Source organism: Watersipora subatra, chromosome 2 (genome assembly GCF_963576615.1).
Source record: "Watersipora subatra chromosome 2, tzWatSuba1.1, whole genome shotgun sequence".
Lineage (NCBI taxonomy): Eukaryota > Metazoa > Bryozoa > Gymnolaemata > Cheilostomatida > Watersiporidae > Watersipora > Watersipora subatra.
In genome coordinates this window covers 42,037,769-42,063,859 of record NC_088709.1, presented here as the reverse complement: position 1 = coordinate 42,063,859, position 26,091 = coordinate 42,037,769, and the positions used below count along the sequence as shown (strand labels likewise).

The 26,091-nt window shown below is 38.8% G+C and overlaps 1 protein-coding gene across 1 annotated transcript; it reads right to left on the bottom strand.

Moving 5' to 3' along the window:
• Positions 1 to 314: 314 nt before the first annotated feature.
• LOC137386852 (mitochondrial ribosome-associated GTPase 1-like) lies at positions 315 to 18,155 on the bottom strand. The gene is made up of 9 exons (XM_068073025.1): positions 17,900 to 18,155; positions 16,669 to 16,808; positions 14,048 to 14,164; positions 12,582 to 12,641; positions 11,365 to 11,458; positions 10,066 to 10,127; positions 8,363 to 8,541; positions 3,453 to 3,556; positions 315 to 890 (listed from the first exon to the last, which is right to left on the bottom strand). Exons 1-9 carry the CDS (start codon positions 17,964 to 17,966, stop codon positions 754 to 756), a joined length of 960 nt encoding a protein of 319 aa, XP_067929126.1. The 5' UTR covers positions 17,967 to 18,155; the 3' UTR covers positions 315 to 753.
• Positions 18,156 to 26,091: the final 7,936 nt, after the last annotated feature.

Sequence of the window (26,091 nt, the reverse complement as noted above, 5' to 3'; positions counted from 1 at the left end):
GTATATACACATTATCATCATATATATTATCACTCACAGTCACACATCCTATATAAGAACACATATAATTTATTTGGCTGTTGAATCACGTGGCATGCAGAAGTTGGATACAACAGTGAAAAACTTACCTTTCAAAGCAGGTAGATTGGCTGTAATTTAACTTGCACTGCAGCTGAGGTTCACGGGGAAATGCTATTGGCTATCTGATTGAGAAATAGTTTTATGAGTGTGTCTAGGAAGGAGAGAATTATACATGTACCACTTGGGAAGAGAGTGTATCTGTACAAGTGGTATAAAATTAGCATAATAGGAAACAGAGTAAGAAGTTTGCTTTGACAATAATTTAATAATTTTATATCAAAAATGTCCTAATAATGTCAATAATAACAATATCAGTATACATCCAATAAACAGTTCAGCTGTCAAATATACCTCCTTCATACCAGATGTGTAGCACATGACCATAACAATAAATGCATGTGTATGTACATGTGAGCGCAAGCTAGAAACAGAATTGTCAGTAGTGAATATACTCTACTTCTCAATATAGAATGAATGAGATCCAATAACTTCATAGGAAAGTTATTCACCTCCAAAGGGCTATACCAGAGGCTGGCTACACCATTTATGGATGTGCAGCGCCAACAGGGAATGAGGTATGCTGACAACCACCTCCTACATTCCAAGAACAGGGAGACAACTACTATGCTAGCCCAGTGTTCTGCAACTTCATTAAAACATGCATGATAAATATCAAATGCTGTTCGGTTCCTGGGGCTCACCAAAGATGAGTTCTCGGTCAAAGTTGAGGGAGCCAAGTTTGCCATGGTTGAAATCTTTAAGCATTCTATCACAAGCAAACTTGAAGTTGGGTAGCATTTGATATTGACCTATAAAAACAAAGACATGATATTGACCTATAAAAACAAAGACAGATGACATTGACCTATAAAACAAAGACAGATAATATTGGCCTATAAAACAAAGACAGATGATATTGGCCTATAAAATTAAAGACAGATGATACAGTGCACCCTCAGGATGATTTTAATCCGTTCCAAGGTTGGCATCGCGTGGGGAAAAAGTCTATGTAGGAGTATAGAAACCATAGTAATTATATAATGCAAACACCCTTTGGTACCTTGGTAAAAACCGTCAAAATTTTATATAAGGGCTGTACATATTAAAAATTAGTAACCAAATAGTACATTAACATTAGTAACTGTAGTTACCTACAGTAACTTTACTGTATTTAGTGTATTGATTGGTTATGACCTGCAGTAAAATGTAATATTGCAATGTGTCATGTAGTACGTACTGTTGAGAGTGCTTACCTTCAAGACTAGACGTACGCATAACATAAACATTGAATTCACCTCATTTAAGTTAAACTTACTAAACACAAACTCCACCTGTATTAGTTTCTGGCTTCGTTTTTAATACAATTTTAGCTAGTCTCATTAAAACCTTTTACAATCTAATCGGGCAACAAAGCCCGAACGATTTTCGTAATGAAGTGGATTTTTGTTAGCAGGTTAAGAGAAGTTGTCTGACCACTGAATCTCTGGGTTTCTTTTTTAAAGGGATTGCAACTCCAATTTTGCTGCAGGTTTTAAAGGTAAAATATCAATTTTACAAACGAGAATTGCTGAACTGAGATAAATCGATCATCGTGTCTCTTTCAGGTGTTGTGAAAACATTTTCGGCAAACAGCAATGCGATGTCTTTGTTATTTTGACGTACATAATAAGCACACCGACTGCCAACTCGAACTCCGGCGAAAATTTTGCTGAATTCGTATGGTGAAATAAGTTCCTTATGGTGAGGTGAAAAAAATCATTGTGTTCCGCTTCATGAGGTGAGAAAATCAGATATCAAGGTAATCCTGAGTATCCTGAGGGTGCACTGTATTGACCTATAAAACATAATGACAGACTAAGATGAGAATAATTGTAAGCAATGAATATTTTATCCCACTTAAGCTTCAAGTCGTTTCCATGAGAACTGCTCACATAACCATCAGTCTCTAAACAGAAACTTAACATCAGCTGCTCAATACTTGATGCTCCCATTAAGTCAGGCGCATTTGAGCGAGTAAATAAACACAAACCTCAAATAGGTAACGATGAACTATCAATTCATAGTTGACCAAAATTACATTATCTAAAACTATTTTAAATCTTTTTAAAATTAAATTAAATTTTAAACTATTTTAAATGCTGAGCGAATGTAGCATAAGAAAGAAATGCTGTTCAACAACCTGTTTTAGCAACACCTTGAGCTGTCGAATATTTGAATCATGCATTGGCTGGGCACAGAAATAAACAAACACCTTCATGTAAAAGTTAAAATGGTAAATGTTGTAATGTTGATTGCAAATAAATTTTTTGTGCAAAATTTTTTATTACCGATGCATTGCCAGGCATTTATCTAGTAGAATACATATAACCATGAGTGGTCAACAGTCCAGGACTCTCGAGGGCAGTATATAAATAAAGAGTTTCCTAACTAAAGATGTGAAAATTACAGTCAAACATGGATAACTCGAACTTCACGGGACCGAGCGAAAGTGTTCGAGTTATCAGAGCGTTCAAGTTATCAGAGCACTGTCACAAGTCCATGTATTTATTTATTTATTAGTAGATACATGCACATATACAAACTATAATAGAAATCAAAAGCATAAATGGCTTGTTTCAAATTAAATGCTTCTAATGTAAAGTTTAAAACTTTTTTATCAAAAAGTATAGGATATTTTTTTATCACTTGTGATTGTTTTGTTGTTTGAGGTGATGTTATTGCCAGGACGTTTTTTAGATTAAAATTGGCAAAACTTGATTGTTGTTGAAATGCTCAGAAGAAAAGACATCTTTTTCTTTTGAGCGTTTTAACTGAGATCAATTTTGCCGATTTTTCTTGAAGTTTATGCGAAGGTCACCTCACTTTTCCATGCTTCCGAAAGGCGATCGCTAAGCGGATGTTTGGTAAAAATCAAAATTCACCAAACCTTTAGAAAAGTCGTTGAGAAAAATATTTTGCCGACGGTGGTAATAACGACGCCTACGATTTACGAAAAGTTGAGGTTTACCTCTATGACTTGGAATAAAGTGATTTTCTAAAGCGATAACAACCGTCTCGGTAGCCGTTGGGCAAAAAACTGTTCGAGTTAACAGAGTTGAGGTCGAGTTATCTATAGCAATTTATCATTAAGTGGGAACGGACCAAAGAAACCGTTCGAGTTAACCATGTGTTCGAGCTATCCGTGGGCGAGTTATCCATGTTTCACTGTGTATATACAGTACTTGTTTGTTAATGTCAAAAATTTGAATGAGCATGAAATAAATGGGGTGAATTCACGGTCATTAAAATGTTTCTTCTCTGTCATCCGATTCCAAAATGCTCCATTATAAAATCCTATCAGACTTTCAAGCACCAGTCAATGTAATTCGTACCAGCAATTGTGTGCTTAGTAAACTTGTCCTCTCTAACTGCAATGGCCCGCAGCACCTCAAGGATCTCATCACTAGGCTGCTCCATACCATACAACTTGACATACCTACAGAAGGAAGTGTTGCTAACTGCATGCACCTAAGTCGTATCAGTCCATAAATGCATAAGAAAACAACTCATTAATTAAGGCCAAAAGCTATTTATGATCTTTTATAGTTAATCAAAATACAACGACCAGCAGAAGACCAACTATTGGTAGGACAAGAGTTACCATATTCCCTAATGTTGGAGTCATCCAATGACAAGAGTTACCATATTCCCTAATGCTGGAGTCATCCAATGACAAGAGTTACCATATTCCCTAATGCTGGAGTCATCCAATGACAAGAGTTACCATATTCCCTAATGTTGGAGTCATCCAATGACAAGAGTTACCATATTCCCTAATGCTGGAGTCATCCAATGACAAAAGTTACCATATTCCCTAATGCTGGAGTCATCCAATGACAAGAGTTACCATATGTCCTAATGCTGGAGTCATCCAATGACAAGAGTTACCATATTCCCTAATGCTGGAGTCATCCAATGACAAGAGTTACCATATTCCCTAATGCTGGAGTCATCCAATGACAAGAGTTACCATATTCCTTAATGCTGGAGTCATCAAATGACGTACCACACTACCATAAGTGTTCCTATGACTCTCAACGTTGTACATACTGTAACCTCTACTACTGAAGGACTATTGTTGAGCCTATCCCGATCTTCATTTGGCTTTCACGTTAGAAGTCGCCACCGCAAATAGTCGTCCTCCTGGTGTGGGATGTATTGTGACCATTTGCTCGTGAGATTTGGCAAAATTGTGGTTCAATAACAACATAAAAGGTTCTTGTGTTACACGAACCACCGATCTGTTGATCATCAGCCAGTGCCCTAACCATTGAACCACGGGTTGAGCCTATTTCAGCCTATTTTTATAATAGCGGTTCAAGTAGATGGAAAAACCCATTAAACTTCTACCATGATTTGCAGCTTGTTTTGAAAACTACAATATTCACTATTACTATTTTAATATGAAATTAGCTTCTTCAGCACAGGCCTCTTTGAGGAAACAATGGTGACCAAAAATTTAAATACACAATATTCAGTTTAAGCTCCAATTATTACCATATTATTCTGATTAGCCGACACTAAAAAACTTATATTATAATTTTCCCTTCGAACACATACAATGTCACTTCAAGTTCAGATATCTAAATTTTACTTTATATTCCACCAGCGGCTGTCAGGTCCAAAGGTGCTAATTTAATGGCGTGTGTACATGCCAGTTATTTTACCATTCAGCTCCATGTATTTCTAGCCTTAACAACTTCGTCTGCAATGACTACAGGGTTAAACAACCTCTCTTTGGTGGACTTTCTGTGTCCACTGGAGGAGTAAAGCTAGAGTTTTAGTTTAAGGTTGACTTGCAACAAAATTCACATTACAGTTATTTGGTATCAAAAGATTCACTTTGTCTTACTCTGTTGTGTTGCAGGTGCAAAATATGTGGGAATGTGATTGCAAGCTCTTAAAAGCTCAAAAACGAAAAGCCGCCGTAGATTGGAATCTCTTTATTTATCTGATGTATTCATTACAGTTTGGTTATCGTCTTGTCACGTGATGTTCTCACGTGAATTGAAAGGCCAATAAAAAGCTCGATATAAAACTTATCGTGGCACTAGTTTATGACAAACACTTCGGGTTGTACCGAAGACCCCGTATCAAATATAGATGCTCGCTACTTAACAGTTTTGTTTCGGCATTATTCAATCGTCAAGTCGTGACCCAATACTTCAAAAATAATTTTTGCAGCACTTTTTAATTATCACAGGTGACCAACAGGCTCGTCATTATTATCAGACAATGATATGTACTCCTTCGAGGTAAGGTTAAAGAGTTAACGATTTTTTACGGTAAGTTATGAGATATCAGTGCTAAAAGTGACAGCATTACAATGATGATAAAACAGACGTGTAAGAACAATAGACATGGTTTTATTGAATGCGTGAAGTATATTTGTGAAAATATTTCGATGAATGAGGTTGCATGAAAGTGTAAACAGAAACCATCTACCACAGCTACGTCCCATTTGAGCCGTTTTGGAAAGCGAATCCAAACTACGGCGGTCTCGTGTGGCTGCGATTAACTGTTCGTTTTTAGCTTTTAAGAGCTTGTAATCACATTCTCACATATTTTGCACCTACAACGCAACAGAGTAAGACATGGTGAATCTTATGATACCAGATAACTGTAATGTGAATTTTGATGCAAGTCAACCTTTAAGGAGTAACTGGTAGCAATGCCTGCCCTTACCCCTGTTGCCTGTTGAGTAGATTTCGAAGTGCACTTGCAGTGTAGTACCTTTGGGACACTGAATGGCAACTGTGTGTTCGTGGCTGTCCTCGGTCCCCTCATATTTGGCCTTTGGACCAACTCTAACAAAATGCTTTCCTACTGATTTGAAAATAGCATGACAAAAACTCGATATGTATTCATTTTGACCCGAAACACGAACCTATTTTTGAAACTTAGAAAAAGACTGCGGTATTACTCGATAGGGCATCACATATTGGGGCCGCTACTTGAGGAGCAACTTTTTTTCCGTTGTTGAGTCTATGCCTCTTCTTGAGCTCTGCTCTAACATTGGTCAGGCAACTCTTTGTCATGCAAGGCCCCATGTAGCATCCCTGCCAATTGCTCTTTCATATACCAAATGCATGGAAAGTCACTTTCTTTCCTAGAAGTGTTTGGTCTGATGATTTAATTCTACTAAGACTTCCAGCCGCTGGACCCCATCGGGTGTTCTCTCATTCCTTACTTGCAGCCACTGGACCCCATAGGGTGTTTTCTCATTCCTTACTTGCACCCTGGAGGGGCACTCGTGACAAAGTAGTCAAAATATTGATTGTGGAATGGGCTATGCGATAAACATTCCTCTAGACCTTCCACGATCCATAAACTTAGAGTTGTTATCCACACGCAGCTTTCAACAATATGTGACCAACACAGTAATTACAATATCAATGAACAGCAAACACATCCAATTAAAACCTTGTTAGCATACACGGAACACAGTTATTACCCTAGGACACTTATGTATTCGCGTCATCTAACTTTCGCATTTTCAGGGTGTCATCCTCTCGCGAATATTTCATGAGCAAAACTAAACTATCATAACGAACGAGCGAAAACGGCGAAGTTAAATAGCTTTGTTCATTGATATCCGCAATAAATTCGTCATATTAGAAATGCAGGCAATTTTCGTCTGTGGTTGGACTCAATGGGAGATTTCTGGTAAACTCATTACTATTGCTAATACACCGACTGAGCAGCATGGCAAAGCAAATTAAGATGATATCAGTTTAGTCACCGAATTTGTAACTGATGAGGATGAAAGTCTGGTAGGTGAAGTCATAAAATTGAAGAATAACTATTGTAGCGATGAATTTTATTCCCAACCAAAAACAATATCAACCCTCATCAGATCCAACCACATTATTTCTTTCACTGCCAACCATGCACAAGTTCGCTATCGGCCTAGTGCCAGCCATTTTACCGAAATTGCCGATATTGCTTCATGATATGTATACAGTATTTTTTCAAGTTCAATCTCTATCTAGAACATTTTCGTTACATATTTTATTTTGCTAACATTTTAACCAACATTGCTATGCAAAAATTCAATGTATCTCTACTCTTTAATTATTAAAAATTTTGTATAATCACCAAAATCTAAATCTGAATTGGCTATAATGTCATCAACAACTAAATACCTGTTTTATGACTCGCGCGCGGTAGTTAATGAACTCACACAAAGATGTACGTTTTTAGATTAGAAATTCTCAAACAAAAGTTTAAAATTGCTTCGTTGTTTTAGGCTGATTTTATAGAGAAATCTTCGGACAACACAGTCAATTTCATAAAACTAAAGATCGTGGGTTTTGTGGTCAACGAATAATAAGATCAGGTTACCACGCAATTGCTGAGAAAGTCCAAAAATGCGTTTATGGCAGTGGCCCCTAGAAAACGCATAAATGTGTTTATAGCAGCGAAAGGGTTATACAGTTTTGGTTGTGAAGTTGGTTGTTTCCTATTTATTTTCTTCTTCTTGGGATTCGAGTGTGAAAGTCCTAGACGTCATTGATAGTCCAAGAAACAAATGGCAGCAAGTGATCAAATTGAATTATCGATCTCACCCACACACTTCAACCTGCGGTTTACAAATACAAACTAGTCACAAATTGAATTTTTTTCTTATTAGCGAACTGGACCTGAGGAATGTAATCTGTTATTTTCCACTGCATTTATTTTCACATCACTATATTTTCGTACTCATCAGAGCCGCGAAATTAAGTTGCAGCGAAATCTTACTCTGTGTGCTACTCACGAAACTAAATACTAGCGAAATAAAAGTGTCCTAGGGTATAAGGTAAGCGTTCAGCTATCATACATTGTATAATCACTGTCAATCGCTTGCCTCTTCCAGCAGCAGAAACACCAAATATGTCTGATTAAGCAAAACTTTAGCAGTAACTAAAACCAAATATATTTTACAACCACTAACAGGAGTTCCTGTATTTGGGATGCTATAAAATCTGTCTTCAATTATAGTCAGTCATAAGCAAACTGAACACCAAACCAAAACATATTCGACTGCCTGCAGTTCAGGTGCCCAAATATATTACTTGGAACCATGACATGCGCTATCTAATAGCGCCTAAATGGTTATTGCTATATATATATATATATATATATATCTAAAATACAAGGAAAAATCTAGTAAACTTTAGAACAAATAGCTGGCTGTGTTTGAGCTAGTTCGACAGGCGAATAGCGAAGAGGATCAACCTTGCTAAAGAGAATTACTCACCTCAGAATGTTATTTTTGTTGAGGTGATAAAGGATAAAGTCACATATCATTTCCTCACCAATCACACTCGATTTGACCGTGTTACACGCCGCGAGTTTCAGTGCTACATCAGCACTCTCTACTCTAGGGGAGACGATTCCAGGGGTGTCATACAGGAACATTGGAGGCTCATCGGATATCTACTGTGAATTATACTTCACATAAGTATATAAAAGAGTTTAAGGTCTGATACAGTTATTATACCAAACAGCGTACCAAAGCATGATAACAATGCTTTCAGAAAGTGTGTAGATACATTAGACGCCCCTATAACGTATACAACCTATGACATAAATTCCAGATAATGTAAAGAATTCATGGTAAGTTTTTGTTTCATACTACATAAAAAATTTCATTGACGTAAAGTGTCATGTCGGGCGAGGTCTCAAATTCGATTTAAATGTTAGTTTATCTCGCCGCACTCGCGAGAGATAAAACGGTGTACGTATAGCCTTGTATCTATTATATACACAACTTCCATGACATTCTAGTTCGTCGCGATAAATTGTGAGATGTTTTGACAAAACAGAAAATAGGTAGCACCGCAATTGTTCATGCATAAAGGCCATCAATTGATGCTGGTGTTAAAGAGACAGTCCACCAATCTGAATGTCATGAGTTGGAGTAACGTCAAAATTTATGTTTTATACTAACCTTGATCCTCTGGTTACAGATGGACAACGAACAGGTAGTACAGTACCACTTTTTATAGAAAAACTATTTTGTCATTTTGCTTTGATGTAAACGTACGAAGTATTTGTTATTAGCTTTACTTTGCGCAATAGACTTTGCTGTTTGACAAAAATTAAGCAAATCGTTGTTAATGGACGTGGAAGATATGCGTTCCCATCAAATTATTGTAAAATTACCGCAATTAAGGTCTATAAAAACTAGTGAGATTAATCAGAAAAAGAGAAAAGTTGTCGATGCAAACCAATATACTGCAGTTAAACGAAGTCGGGACAAGCTTTTCATCTTTGCATGGACAAAAGGGTGAGTTTGGAAAGATCATGCAACAGATTAGGCAATTTACATGTATTCTACTGTTCATGTAACGTAAATTCCCTATAACATAAACGTTCCTGGAATGAATTATTTACGTTTTAGGAGCGCCAACTGTATGTGAATGAGTACACGGTGGGTCTCCAGAGCGATGTTCACCATAGACATCCTTGCTATGAGTGCCATATTTGGAAACGGTCACTCAAACCAAGAATTAAATTGGAGCAGTCACAAACAACTGACTAATAAATGACTCCAATCATATAAACTGGACTTAGTATTTGTTCCATTCATGACTAAAACTTGGCAGAAAATAACCAATAACAAAAATCCAACTCGGCCTTGTCTTGTCTTTTCTGCAGTAAACCACATGAGACTGACTGAATAAATCATATTACAGTGATTCCAACACATATTTTCACAGATGGTTGTTATTAAACAATGCTGATGTTAACGCGTGTCCATGACGTGTTAAAATAATTAAGAAAATACTAAACTGTTCATGAAACTGGTATTTAAAAGATCAACTTAAAACATAATTAGACAAACAAATACAAAACAGCAGATAGAGTTATATTAGCCATTTTTCTTATTAAACAATTCACTTTTCTTAATATGTAAGCATTACTATAAGCATGACATCTTTTAGAATGAGCGCATACCCGTATTTTTTCAAGCACAGCTCTCGTCACCCCTGGACTCGCGCCAACTCGGGTTGACTTGCCTGAAATGCGTAGAAGAGCGATAACAGAACCTCAAAGATAAGTTGAAACAAGTTTAACAATATTTAACCGTGATGATATGTTGAAACACCAGAAAAGCTTGATAAAATGGAGCTGATCAAACGGGGCTATAGGATAGTAATTCAACTCAATAACACTGAAGGGTTCATATCAACTGCTGTCGTATATGTCACAAAGCTTGTTCTGAATATATCAGTCAAGAAGTGTTACATGCACAATCTTAAACACCATGTACCTGCTTCTAACCCAATGTAGAACGTATTGCCATTAAAATTCCTACGAAGTACACATTCATGGCGCATTTACAAATGTGTCATGAGTTTACAATTAAAATTTACAAATCATTATAATGTCCAGCAAGGATGGAGTGCAGTTATGCATGTCATTTTTTCCCTTCAAATAAATAAATAAATTTCAATACATATGAAATTTTTACATAGCAAGAGACAGATTAGAAAAATCTTACAGAGATCAAATCACTTTTTACAGTTTCAGCTAGCTGTCTGAATTACATAGAACTTTCATAAATGTTTTCACCGCATCGAAGCAGCAATTTCACTATTTTTGGTGACTACCCTTTCAATTGTGATAAACAAAACCATCTTGTCTCGGAGTCTACAAAAAAGGAGTGCATCACTTTTTTTCCAATTACACAACGTCATTCAATGCCGGTCCATCCTTAAATGAGCCAGATGAGTTACACGCACCAAGTGCGCTACACAAACTTTTCGTTATACTCTGCAAATCATACATGTAACAACTAATCTATCAGACATGTAATGTGACAACACTAGGTAGTTCCTCATCAAATTATTCAACAATTATTTAGTCAGTTTGTAAGAATTAATAGTTCATCCACAGATCTAATTCTCTACTCATGCATAACCTTTGAGTTCGTAAATAGTCTGCTTACGAAGGCAAGACAAAAAGCAAAATCCAACTCCCATGCATCTGATCTGAATAGTCAATCGCAAGGTGTACCAAAATCGGTTTAGCGATTTGAAAATTGCTAAACTAAAACCATTCTTCATTTAAAGAGATTGTATTTTTGATATCCCAGTTTCTAATCTTTTCAATAGTCTTCGTCCACTTCAAAACCAGGAAAGCTATTCGTCTTTTGAAAGAAGTGGGGGTACTGCCCACAACTATGGTTTATGATTATGAAGGTTTTTGGGATAAAAGGCACAACAGATTTTGGCATAGGCCTCATTAACTCACCTTTCTTCCTGAGAGTAGAGTTGCGCAAAAAATTTATCAGGGAAGATTTTCCGACATTAGGGATGCCCATAATCAACAAGTTGAACGCATCCTCCTAAAGCAAAATGTATGATAGCTTATCTTGTAACCTTGTGATTTGACTCCATAACAACAAACGTCTATATGACTCCATAACAACAAATTTCTAGATGACTCCATAACAACAAACTTCTATATGACTCCATAACAACAAACTTCTATATGACTCCATAACAACAAACTTCTATATGACTCCATAACAACAAACTTCTATATGACTCCATAACAACAAACTTCTATATGACTGCAATGATATGAAAACTGACTAAGTATACTCTGACTAGGGAAAGATTTTTGCTAAGGACTAAAATGAGCGCTAATATACGCAATTGAGAAATTAATGTAATTTGAACATTCGTAGTACAAACATAACAGCACGACTACTTGTAACAATGCTATACAGCTAGCATAACTACATGTAACAATGCTTTACAGCTAGCATGACCACATGTAACAATGCTCTACAGTTAGCATGACTACTTGTAACAATGCTCTACAGCTATCATGACTACATGTAACAATGCTCTACAGCTATCATGACTACTTGTAACAATGCTCTACAGCTAACATGACTACTTGTAACAATGCTCTACAGCAAGCAAGGCTACTTGTAACAATGCTCTACAGCTAACATGACTACTTGTAACAATGCTCTACAGCAAGCAAGACTACTTGTAACAATGCTCTACAGCTAACATGACTACTTGTAACAATGCTCTACAGCTAACATGACTAGTTGTAACAATGCTCTACAGCTAGCAAGACTACTTGTAACAATGCTCTACAGTTAGCATGACTACTTGTAACAATGCTCTACAGCTAGCATGACTACATGTAACAATGCTCTACAGCTAACATGACTACTTGTAACAATGCTCTACAGCAAGCAAGACTACTTGTAACAATGCTCTACAGCTAACATGACTACTTGTAACAATGCTCTACAGCAAGCAAGACTACTTGTAACAATGCTCTACAGCATACATGACTACTTGTAACAATGCTCTACAGCCAACATGACTAGTTGTAACAATGCTATACAGCTATTATTACCATCCCTATTAGTCTGGTCTAATGAGGGTCAGCTTTGTCTTAATCCAGTCAAGCAGTCTTATATAATCCTTAGGTACTTAACATACCTTTATACGATGTGCATATCTGTCACTGTTCTCTAACACCTGCATTGTCTCGTCAAGTATCTACAGGTGCAAATGACCAAATTTATAAGTCAACTTTCAATTAATTAATTCAAACAAATAATACAAACTGAGAATACAAAATAAAAATCTGAATATGTTGAATTAATAATAACAATTCTTGCATAGAAGTATGTGTGTATAAAAAAGGTTACTGTTCCACCAGAAGCTATCCATCAAAACTTTGAATACGACGATACTGGTGACAAAAAGGTCTTTGCACAGAAAATGGATTTGTATTTAACATATAATAACAACATTTCCCATTCTAACTTTCAGACTACATGTCACGAGAAAAGTGTTTTGTGTAGTTGAAATGATTTGAAAGAAAATGAAAGCAATTGTAAAGGTTTTTAAACATTTGTCAAACAACTGTAATATTTACACTTCATATCATGAAGAAAATTTTTTGAGCGGGTCAAATAAATTAGAAAAATAAAACAATTATAAAAGGGTTTAGATATAAATGTAAAATAATTAGCAAGTAATAACTAAATTATGTCGGTATTGTTACGATCACAATAAACGATGATTCGGTAATGAGAAAATTATTACGAACTGAGAATACAAAATAAAAATCCTGAGCATGTAGAATTAATAATAATACTTCTTGCATAGAAATGTGTGTGTGTGTATATAAAAGGCTACTGTTCCACCAGAAGGTATCCATTAAAACTTTTCTGATGATATGCAGTTTGAAAGTTGGAATGGCAAATGTTATTAGATGTATAATACAAATAAATTTTCTGACCAAATACTTTTTTATTACCCGGGCAACGCCAGGTAGCACATATTTACTTATGTAATATAAATATTTACCTATATAATAATGCAGTTACAGTTGTTTGACAAAGTTTGATTTACCTTTACAGCTGATTTTATTTTCTCCTAAATTATTTCAACAATAACAAGACATTTTCTCATGATATGTAGTTTGAGAGTTAAAATGGCTTTTCTATTACCCAACGCTGGATAGTACAGCTAGTTATAAATGTAGATAAAACCACAGAAATGCGGTTTACACGTTACAAACATTTGAAATTAACAAGAAACAAACTAGTAAGTGTTAAATGAAACATCTGCAACAATTAAAAAATGACGGCTTTTATGAAATTTTTGAAACACTAAAACAAATCAGATCAGAAAGAAGCCCACATGCAGTTTTTCACCAGCCAAAGAAATGGTGTGCTATGTATAGAGCAACTCCACTGAGATGTATAGCCTGACTCCTTGTACTGATATCGAACTCTAAATAGGGAAATTCAAAAAACAAATGCTTTCAATAAGGTAGTTTTATCAATACACTAAATTCTTTATAAATGTCACACAGCTGTTAAAACTAAACAACATGCTATAATAACTGATATGGTTTCTTAATGTCACCCATCGACAGCAACCACTAGTATTACCTGATGAGCTGCCACGTCTGTCTTGTTATTCATATCAGCAAATATAACTGCATTGCAACTAAGCTTGTCTGAGTTAGCCCGCAGCCATCTGAGGCTCTTGGAGTCGACCATGTCAATCTATCAAAATAAATTCGATTAATTTTCAGCAATCGTTTAGAAATAGATATATATATATATCCATAGCTAGACATGAGTCAGAAGATAGACTATACCAAGGTGAGGATATATCATAGCTAAACATGAGCCAGAAGACAGACTACACCAAGGTGATGATATATCCATAGCTAGACATGAGTCAGATGACAGGCTACACCAAGGGGAGGATATATCCATATCTAGACATGACTCAGAAGACAAACTACACCAAGATGAAGATATATCCATAGCTAGACATGAGCCAGAAGACAAACTATACCAAAGTGAGAATATATCCACACCTAGACATAAGTCAGAAGACAGACTACACCAAGGTGAAACTATATTCATAGCTAGACATGAGTCAGAAGACAGACTATACCAAGGTGAAACTATATTCATACCTAGACATGAGTCAGAAGACAGACTATACCAAGATGAGAATATATCCATAGCTAGACATTGACTCAAAAGACTATACTATACCAAAGTGAGGATATACCCATATCTAGACATGAGCCAGAAGACAAACTACACCAAGATGAAGATATATCCATAGCTAGACATGAGCCAGAGGATAAACTACGCCAAGGTGATGATATACCCATATCTAGACATGAGTCAGAAGATAGACTATACCAAGGTGAGGATATATCGATAGCTAGACATGAGTCAGAAGATAGACTATACCAAGGTGAGGACATATCCATAGAGTCAGAAAACAGACTATGCCAAGGTGAGGATATATCCATAGCATGGTAAATGCTTAAAGTAATGCTAATTAAGGTTAATAAGGCAATAGCGAGAATAACACTTAGTGAGGTAGGGGCAGTCATTGTTCCACAGTAGGTTAAATGAATAATAAAAGAGATGGACACATGGCCACAAGTATGGTGCTCATTACATAAAGGCCTACAACCTATGTAGGTTAAAAAGTTATCAATTTGCTCCACAGTTTTATTAGGTATGAAGTTGGCGTTATTATGATGCTCTAATGGGGCAATGTTGTTAATGCAATACAGCGTTAAAGGTTGACTTGTACCAAAATTCACAGTACAGTTATTTGGTATCAAAAGATTCACCATGTCTTACTCTGTTGTTTTATAGGTGCCAAATATGTGGAAATGTGATTACAAGCTCTTAAAAGCTCAAAAATGAAAAGCCGCCGTAGATTGGAATCTCTTTATTTATCTGACGTAGTCATTACAGTTTGGTTATCGTCTTGTCACATGATGTTCTCATGTGAATGGAAAGGCCAATAAAAAGCTCAATATAAAACTTATCGTAGCACTAGTTTATGACAAACACTTCGGGTTTTATCGAAGACCCCGTATCAAATATAGATGCTCGCTACTTTACAGTTTTGTTTCGGCTTGGACTAATCGTCAAATCGTAATCTGATCATGTGACCAAATACTTCGAAAATAATTTTTGTAGCACTTTTCGATTATCACAGGTAACCGACAGGCTAGTCATGATTATCAGAAAATGATATATACTCCTTCGAGCTAAGGTTAAAAAGTTTAACGATTTTTTACGGTAAGTTATAAGATATCCGTGCTAAAAGTGACAGCTTTACAATGACAATAAAACAGACGCGTAAAAACAATAGACATGGTTTTATTGAATGCGTGAAGTATATTTGTGAAAATATTTCGACGAATGAGATTGCATGAAAGTGTAAACAGAAACCATCCTGTAACAGCTACGTCCCATTTGAGCCGTTTAGGAAAGGGAATCCAAACTATGGCGATCTTGTGTGGCTGCGATTAACTGTTCATTTTTTAGCTTTTAAGAGCTTGTAATCACTTTCCCATATTTTATGCACCTACAACACATGGTGAATCTTATGATACCAAATAACTGTAATGTGGATTTTGTTGCAAGTCAAACTTTAAGAATGTTTAAACTACATGGCCATGCTTCCAACATACTAACAAACATGAAAGAATGACAATCAATATGAAGTGTAATCTGATCAACACAGGTGAGTCTGGCGGAATCCATAAGCCGCCAAAAGATAGAGAAAAAAAAAACAAATAAGCAAAGGCAATAAAATATTATCAAATATTGTCATTAGGTATTTTCGGAGAAAAGGCAACAAGAAAGCTATACAAGAGAAGAGTGCAAAGACAATTTTAGTTGCAACTTAATAAGCTATTACGAGATTCAGATAGATTTAAGACATGAACCTGTGCAGGACTGGTTAGTTAAATGTATCTTCACATTCCAATAGTTTGTTCTTATCTGTTTAAAATATGTAATTAGCAGAATCAATGACATTGAAGCGTAGTGATTGGTTCATAAGTTCATCTCATTCAATTGGACATTATTGAAAAATTAAATTTAACATACGATTAAAAAATGGACCCTTTTGGCAAAACAGCTTATCCACAGCATTGCTATATAGGATCAAGTGGCTGTAGATTCTGTACCAAATTCAGTGACAAATTGAATGAAGTTGCACATAATTGCAACGTATTCACCTTGCTCAGAACGAGGATGTGAGGTCGCATCTTAGCGTGCCGGCTGAACAGTGGGTTTCGACCGGAGAAAGGAATACGAGCATCATGCACCTCTATAACGCAGTCCATGTCACCTATTTTCTGTTGCATTTTTTGTAGCCCTGTCAACCAGTCAAACAAACAACTTTAAATTTGTTCATATTGTAGCTAGTCTTTTTATTAATTCCACTACTATTATCAGATGTGAGTGAGACTAGATTTAAGAGACTGATTTCCATCTTTTATATTTTGTAAATGTAATTCAACCATCGTATTCTAAACGCAAATTAATCAACGAGGAAGTAAAATGGTTGTCTCTGTCACTGGATAGCTCTAATAGAAAAACATTCAATTCATGTTAAGCTACACTTTAGATCTGGTAGTGCTAGCTTTTTAAAAATGACTTGGCAATGCTTGCCTTTTGTTAGCTTGCTATCGAATATATTGACAATTACAATACACATTTGTAGCAAGGCTCTTTATAGCACTGTGTTGAGGTACTAATGACATATTTGACATATATTTAAGACATATTTTGAGGACAGATTTTACAAACATTCCATTGGTTCAAAAAACTGTTATCACCATACTTTTGCTTTGTGGGCCAGATAGAACAAAACTTGCGTGTTACCTTTAAGTTGGCAGATCTGTTTTATGAGCAGGATATAAATGTATGTCAGTTAGCCTTTGCAACAGGTTGATCTATGAAGCAAAAGTGTTATTTTCCCAGAGGTATCCCCATCGATACAATATTGATTTCTGTGTTAAGTTGCCCAATGTTACGTACAACCTAGATATAGGTTCACAATCGTAGGGTTTGACAGAACATTCTTTAATGTCTGTTTTAATAATACATGTAGTTTCAGCAGTTTCAACAATATGACAATTTAGGAGTTTTTGGCAAACTTAGATGACCATGGGTTTTTCCGAGCATTAACTCCTTCATTGCTGAAACCAACCTTTGCTTGTGTGAACAAATAGAGGTGAATAGATGCAAACAAATGCATGAAACTTTGTGTAGCTGACGAGGAGAACTGATTAGCTTCTTAGAACTACTATACGTATATAGTATTTTATAGCATAGCCAAGTTTATGGCCACTAGTAATTTGTATTTGCAAACACTCACACAGTAGTATGGCTGATAATTGTCTCTATCTGTACAAAGGCCAGCAACAACCTAGTTGATAGTGGAAGCTCCGAGAATTGTCTTACCTTTAAACATGTGTCCGGGAAACCATGTTGCCATGTCATAGTGAGGAAATGGAAAGACTTTTCGCATGTTAAATCCACTGATGATAGTATAGGGCTGTTTTAGATGATTTGAAGACCTTTGACTGTAGGCAGATTGTTTGCCACGAAAGCTATCCTACCAGATTGAAAATAGCAGAGGGTGATATCCTTACTTGTCTGTAACCAAGCAGCTAAGCATCAGAACTTCCTTACTATCAAATCTGTTTTAGATTCAGCCCTGCAAAATCAAATGTCATCATTTTTATGCTCATTTAATGCATAGATATGCAAATTAACAATGTGGTTTGTTTCAGTTATTTGATGAAAAAAATTGTTGCAACTTTGTATGTTTTATTAGACAGTTCAGCATCAACTGCTAGAGTCAACAACTCGGATGAAGGTGATAGTACAGACTGAGATTATTAATCGAACCCAAAATCATATATTCTGGGTCATATTTTGAAGTGAAGACTGCCTGGAAACATGAATGAATTTAAATAGAGTGTATTTGAGACCTAATCCAACTAGTGGCAACTACTTAATGGCTGCTCATTTGACGATAAATCCCTGTGGCTCATTGAATTACTGTGCCGAATCGGGGGAAAAAACAGTCTATGAACACTATCATACGAAAGTGGCTCAATCAAAAATTGAATTCAATTTTTGGTGGTCATTTAGCATCAGATTATGAGAATACATAACATTGATAGCTAATGTAATAGACCTCTCTCACTATATTAAAGGTTGACTTGCAACACCATTCTCATTAAAGTTAATTGGCATCAAAAGGTTCACAATGTCTTAATCTGCTGTGTTGTAGGTGCAAAATATGTAGAAATGTGATTACAAGCTCTTAAAAGCTCAAAAACGAACAGTTAATCGCGGCCATCACGAAAACGCCGTAGATTGGAATCCCGTTCCAAAACTTAGAAATTTGAAATAAAATACTAGCCTTAGGCTCAATTGCTAGGTGCCATTTTCATAATATTGTTGGTGTGTTACAGGTTTATAGGGAAGCACCAATATCCCAAATGTGATAGGCGAATAGGACAAAGGCATAAAGCTAAACGAAAGCCAATACTGGCAAATATATTTCGATCAATTGGGCTATTGCCAAATGTCTTGAAGCTACTGACAAACCAGCATTGTAATTGACTACACGCAACAATAGATGGTTTCTGCTAAATTGTACATTTTGAGTTTACTATATTCAAAATGGAATCTTCTTCAATAAGATAAAAAATCGAAAGTGATAGAATATCTATGAAAGTTCAGAATATACCGATTAATGGTGTTCATATAAATCGCATGTTCCATTTTTCCAAAATATCCTGTTCTACGAGAAGATCAAAAACTGATAGTACACACTTTGTAGAGTGACTTTTACGCAATCGTTATCACAAATGCAAATATGTTTACCATGTAAGTGAAGAATAGAGAAAACAGATTAATAATTTACAACTATGGGGTATAAAATTTTACCATGCAACAGTCGCGTTAATTAAGTAGTGCGTGTAGGGTGAGAAGTAGTTGATGACCGTTTTAATTTAGTCATTTCGAGTTTATTCACGGTAATTGCATTTTGCGGTAGTTGAATATCATTCCTTGAAAATAGTTAGTCTATTTCATGTGACCTCACCAAGCTATCTTAAACTGTCCTATTCAAAATCCGATGACCAAACATACACCTTCAGATATACACGTAAAGGGAATTTGTTTAAATTCAGCGAAATTGCCCCAACCTTCACAGAAATTAGCCAGCAAGCGTAGACAGTGTCTTGTATAGAAGCGATAATGTTTGTATTATAAGTCAAAATTGTAGTAACGATAATAATAATATTATATGCGTATAACCGTAGTGATGCAGTAATAATATGATTCGCAGTTGATAATCCGGTGTAAGCTCGTGATCAAAATCTAAAGTTACTCAAGAAAAAGCGCTTTTTTCTTATATCAGTCTTGAGCTCTTCCGTCCGGGTGGATAAAATGTAGATTAAATACGAGAGGATATCATGCGTTAAATACGAGAGTAATGCGTAAAGAAATTGCCATCGCTAGATTAAAACAATTATAAAAGGTACTTACGGCTATACTATTACAATAAAAATAAAATAATAAAATATTAATTGATAGTCTAGGTCAAACAGTACGGAACAGTATATGACAGTCTAGGTCGAACGGTCTTCATCTATATAATTTCACTTCATCGCCCCCTCCTTAAAGTGGAGTCCGACCTCGGACTCCGGGGAGATAACTTATCGCATGGGTCACGTAGTCTTTCCATCTTTCGGGTACCCGTCGCTCCCGCTCTGAGCGCCTTGGGCAAGGAGGAACCGCTACTTCTGGCTCACCCTCCTCATCACTAGCAGACTGATATGTCCCTTCTTCGGACCCCGTTTCTAACGCTGGGATTTCTTCGTCTTGGACCGGCGGGGGAGTTCCTGACGGTGGGTCTATGATCTCCTGGTCTTCCTGGACCGCTGCGTCGGGTACTTCTGTCTCGGCTGGGCCTGTGGCAGAAATCGGAAAAATTTCATCCATGGTTATCTCCTCGTACTCAGCTGGAGTTGGATCTGGTGGTGTTGTCGTTGTGGTTGTCTCGGTAGCGATGGATGTAGTTTCGAGATACAATTTGATCCGTCCTTCGTGTTGGACTGTACGTTTGCCGTGTCGTTCCATCTCGTATACCTGATACGGAAGACTCTTTGTAATTTTGTATGGCCCGATATACTTCGGCTGGAGTTTAGCCCCCTTTCCTTTTCCCTTGTAGAACGATTTCAGCCATACTTGGTCTCCAACGGTAAATAGAGGTGGGACATCCACTTCTCCCCGGGGTCGATACTGTTGGTCTCTCAGGAGTTGTCCGGCTTATTGCAATCGCTCCTGTAACTTGACAGCATATTCCTGCTCTGTAAATTCTGGAGCATCTACTGGATGGTGAATATCCGGGGGTAACCGAGTTTCCCTTCCCATCATCAGGTAATTGGCGGATTCGCCGGTTACGCGGTGGGGGGTGGCCCGAATAGTCCTCATTATCTGTGGTAACAGTCTGTCCCACTTATCCACCTCTTGTCCTGCTAGTAGGGCTCGCAGCGAGTTGCCCACCGTTCTGTTGAGACGTTCAACCACAGAGTTGCCTTGTGGTCGGTACGGAGAGGTTTGCGTCTTGTCGCATCCCCAGATTTCGCAGCATGCTTGGAAGAGCTCCGACTGGAACTGAGCTCCCTGGTCGGAATGGATGACTTCTGGAATGCCAAAATATGCGAATACTCGCTCATCCAAAATCCTTGCGATGGTGGTTGCCTTCCCGTCTGGTATCGGTATGGCGTCGCTCCAACGGGTGAAATGGTCTGTGAGTACGAGTATAAGATTATTTCCAGCTGTGGTAGGGGGAAGTGGACCGCACAGATCAATTGCCACGATCTGCCAAGGCCGACCGGCGTACAGATGATTCTCAGCTCTGCTGCGGCGGTGATCGGTGCCCTTGGCTTGCTGACAAGCCATACACGTTCTGACCAGTCTCTTTACATGACTCGTCAGGCCAGGCCAAAACCAATTTCGTCTCAGCGCAGCTATGACTTTGTTTGCCCCAAAGTGAGCCTCCTGATGAGTCTTTTCGATCAAAGACCTCCTTTGCGCACGGGGGCAGATTGCCCGTCGTTTTCCTTCAAGTCCCGTGATCTGAAGCTCCTCTTTTTCTGTCAGAAACAGGTGGCTCCGGATTTTCCACAGCTGTGCTGTTTCAGCGCTCACCACTCGAGAGTCGATGCTGGTCTGTCCCAATATGGCCCGGATGATGGGCCGTAAGTTGGGGTCATCTTTCTGTTGCTGACTCAAATGTGAAATCTTTGCGGTTTGCACTTCCCGGGCTCGGGGGAGAGCTATGTTTTTCGGAGTGGTGCGCACTACCTCGCTCCATCGACGTGGTAGAGGCGACGTCGTGTTCAGCTCTTCTGGATTCTTCCGAGTTTCTTGATCGCTGGCTATCACTTGGCAGCGTTCCATAGGAACAGGGGCAAAGAACCGTGGAGGTCGTGAGACTTCGACATTGCTCTCTTGCGGTGTAGGGGCCCAACGGTTGTTGAGCTGGGGTACCATGCTACCCCGGGTTTGTGACACGACCCTTGGGTCTGCCACCCGACCTGGGTGCAAGTTCGTACTGTGATACGGTGGTCTCTGTTTTGTCGAAGGGGGTAGAGGCCACCGGTTGGTGGGTGCAAGGTTTGTGTCCTCTGGTGGCCGAAGAACCCGCGAAGGTCCGGCACGACTCTCCAGAGATACATTCGCAGGGAGCAAGGGCGGTGTATATGCCGTGGAGTGAGTTGGGAACCAAAGATCCTTGGTCCGGCGTACCATGCCTTCCGGAAGCAGAGGAACCTGGGGCGGTCCTGCGTGGCTCACCGGTGGCAAGTCCGTACGATTCACTCGGGGTGTGATCTCCGACAATTGCTCGTGGTCCTGGAGGTGCTTGTTAAGTATATCGTGTTGGGTCATGCGGTTGCATTGCCTGCAATCTTTGCACACCTGACGACTCAGCCCATCCACATTATTATGCTTCCTGCCTTTACGATGTTCTATCGTGAAGTTGTATGGTGCCAGTGTCTCCATCCATCGCGCGAGTTGGCCATGAGGATGGGTGGTACGCAGTAGCCACGTTAGTGAGGCATGATCGGTGCGCACAACGAATCGCTGGCCATACAGTTGGGGCTTGAAGTGTCCTATTGCCTTGACTATAGCAAGTAACTCCTGGCGGGTTACGCAATAATTACGTTCTTCCGCCGACATCATCTTGGAATAATACGCAATGACACGCTCTTGCCCGTCTTGCACTTGTGACAGTATGCCGCCTAGTCCCACGGCGCTGGCGTCGGTGTCCAGGATGAAAGGTAGGTTGAAGTCTGGATACGCTAGAATCGGTGCAGAGACCAGACGTTGTCGTAGCGTGCTGAACGCCTCCTGGCACGCGTCTGTCCATTTGAATATCGCATTCTTCGAGCTCATCTGGTTGAGTGGTCTGGCGATCTCAGAATATTCGTGTATGAAGCGACGGTAGTAATTACACGTCCCGAGGAACGATCTTAGGTCTCGTTTGTGTTGGGGTGGGGGCCAGTTCTTAATAGCCTCTACCTTGTCTTCGTCTGTTTCTACACCAGCCTGACTGACAATGTGGCCTAGATATTTGACTCTATCTGCAAATAAGGCACATTTACTTGGCTTAAGTTTCAGATTCGCGGCCCGCAGTCTGGAGAAAACTTCTTCTAGTCGTTGGATATGAGTATCCACATCCGGTGCAAACACGATGATGTCATCGAGATAGATCAAAACAGTCTGCCAATGTAGTCCTCGTAGTACTGTCTCCATGAGACGTTCAAACGTCGAGGGAGCCGAAGTGAGGCCAAATGGTAAGACCTCCCATTCGTATAGGCCAGATCTCGTCACAAAAGCTGCCTTCTCCTTGGCATCCGCATCCAGCTCGACCTGCCAGTATCCACTGGTCAGATCTAAGGTGCTGAATACCCGGCTATGCCCCAGCGTGTCGAGGCTATCATCAATCCTCGGTAGAGGATACGCGTCCTTTGACGTCACGGCATTCAGCTTCCGGTAATCAACGCAGAAGCGCCAGCTGCCATCCTTCTTCTGGACTAGGACTACAGGGGAACTCCACGCCCCTTTTCCCTCTGAGATTAGCCCCTGTTGTTGCAGTTCGGCCACTTGCTTTTCAATCTCGGCCTCCTGTGCCGGTCCATGCCTATAAGGTCGCTGTTTTACTGGCTGAGCTCCTTTCGCTAACGGAATCCGGTGGCGTGTGAGACCTGTCCTCCCCAAATCAAACTTTCCTACGCTAAACACATCCTGGTTTTGCGTCAGCATTTGTTTCGCTTTGGCATGGTCTTTTCCTTGTAACCCGCTCTGGTCGAGTAACGTTTCTAACACCTTGGGTAACTGTGTGGACGGTGGCATTGGTGCTGTTGGCTTTAAGGCTTGCCTCGCCTGGCTACAAGTCGCGATATTTTTTCCTGGCGGTAACTCGATGGTATTCGCCGAAATATTGCACACTCTAATCCATAGTTTTCCCTGCTGTGGGTGGTGCACTGACGAGGCCACTCGTATATCAGTGTCTGGTGTTTTTCCTTCGATTAGGGCTAACTGTCCATTCCAATTCTGGTTAAGTCGGCCTGGGATGAGTATTTCCGAAAATGGAGGGATCTCTGTAGCTTCTACTGTTTGCACTCCCACTTGTAGTGGCCCGCCATATTGGTCACAGCATTTGATAACCTCGTCGTATAGATGTAGTTGCGCTTTTCTGAAATCTATGCGGCACCCTTTTTCTGTGAAAAAGTCTAAGCCAAGCAACACGTTTTCCTGTAGGTTAGCGATTAGAAATTTGTGTTCAAATTTTTGTTGCCCAAGCTGTATTGTAATCGTTGTTAGCCCCTCTAGGGGTAGCTTACTGCCATCCGCTAGTATTCCTTGACAGTGTACGGGTTCGATAGGCTTATCGTGTTTTTGCCGTATGCGATTAAATAGGCTAGTTGGCAGTATCGACTTTGAGCAGCCACTATCTAGTAAGAAGGTGGCTTCTGCTGTTCCCGCCCAACCGGTGATGTAGTAGGCGGCCATGTTATCGGTATGCGTGGCTTGTTGAATGCCCAGGTGTATCGATTTCTGTCCAGGATCCCCTGGGTGTTTTAACCCTGAACATAATCTTTTCCCGCCGAGTACTCTCTCTTCCCTTGAGTTGCTAGGGGAGGCAGACTGCACTGTCTTGCCAAGTGCCCCTCTTTGTGGCACCTCCAGCATCTCCTTGTTTCTCTGCGAGGTTCCTTTCGTCTCTCTGGTAGTTGTGTCACTTGATTGACTAACGCCGTCACTTTTTGTAGTGCCTCTTGTGTTTGTAGTTGTGTTTTAAGTAGGCTTTCGTACATGGCCTTTGGTATGGCTGACTCCTCTTTCTTCACTTCTTCAGTTGCTATGTCTATGTGTAGCACTCCGGGGCTACTATTGTCGAATGCTTTGAGCTTGTTTTGAATTTCTTTTAAGTTCTTGGGTGGGTCCAAGGTCATGGCCCATGTGGCCGGGTGGTTAGTTGGTAGTACTCCCAATATTTCCTTGATAGCTATATCTTCCCTATCTTTGTCGCTTAGCGTGGGGTGTGCTATCCTTATGACCTTCTGGAGCTGGCTGGTGAAGGTGTATATGTCTTCTCCTGGCCTATACTTTATTCTTTTTAGTAGTTGATGAGCCTGTTTTTCTTTTATTCCATATTTTTCCAAGAGTTGGCTTTTTCTTTCCTCGTAGTTTGTGGTTGGTAGGCCTTTTGCGGCGTCTCCTTTCAATGCTAGTTTAAAACGTAAGTTAGTTTCTTCTTCGTTCCATTTGTTGTGTTGAGCTATCTCCTTGAAACTTTCTACGAACTCCTCTACATCTGTTGCTCCATCGTACGTTGGTGCTTGTATTTGTTGCCCCTTTGGTTGGGCATTTTTCTCCGCTTGTTGTTTCAAGTACTTTAGTATTTCCTTATTCTCCTCTCCTTCTGCCATTTTCGGTGTGTATTCGTGATAGCGTTATCCCACGAGGCTGCCACCAATAAAGGGAATTTGTTTAAATTCAGCGAAATTGCCCCAACCTTCACAGAAATTAGCCAGCAAGCGTAGACAGTGTCTTGTATAGAAGCGATAATGTTTGTATTATAAGTCAAAATTGTAGTAACGATAATAATAATATTATATGCGTATAACCGTAGTGATGCAGTAATAATATGATTCGCAGTTGATAATCCGGTGTAAGCTCGTGATCAAAATCTAAAGTTACTCAAGAAAAAGCGCTTTTTTCTTATATCGGTCTTGAGCTCTTCCGTCCGGGTGGATAAAATGTAGATTAAATACGAGAGGATATCATGCGTTAAATACGAGAGTAATGCGTAAAGAAATTGCCATCGCTAGATTAAAACAATTATAAAAGGTACTTACGGCTATACTATTACAATAAAAATAAAATAATAAAATATTAATTGATAGTCTAGGTCAAACAGTACGGAACAGTATATGACAGTCTAGGTCGAACGGTCTTCATCTATATAATTTCACTTCACACGTAAATAATCAATGCAAAACGCGCAAAGCAGTCATGCCTCTAAAACTCATCGCAAAAAGGTAGATGTAAAAGTTTATCTT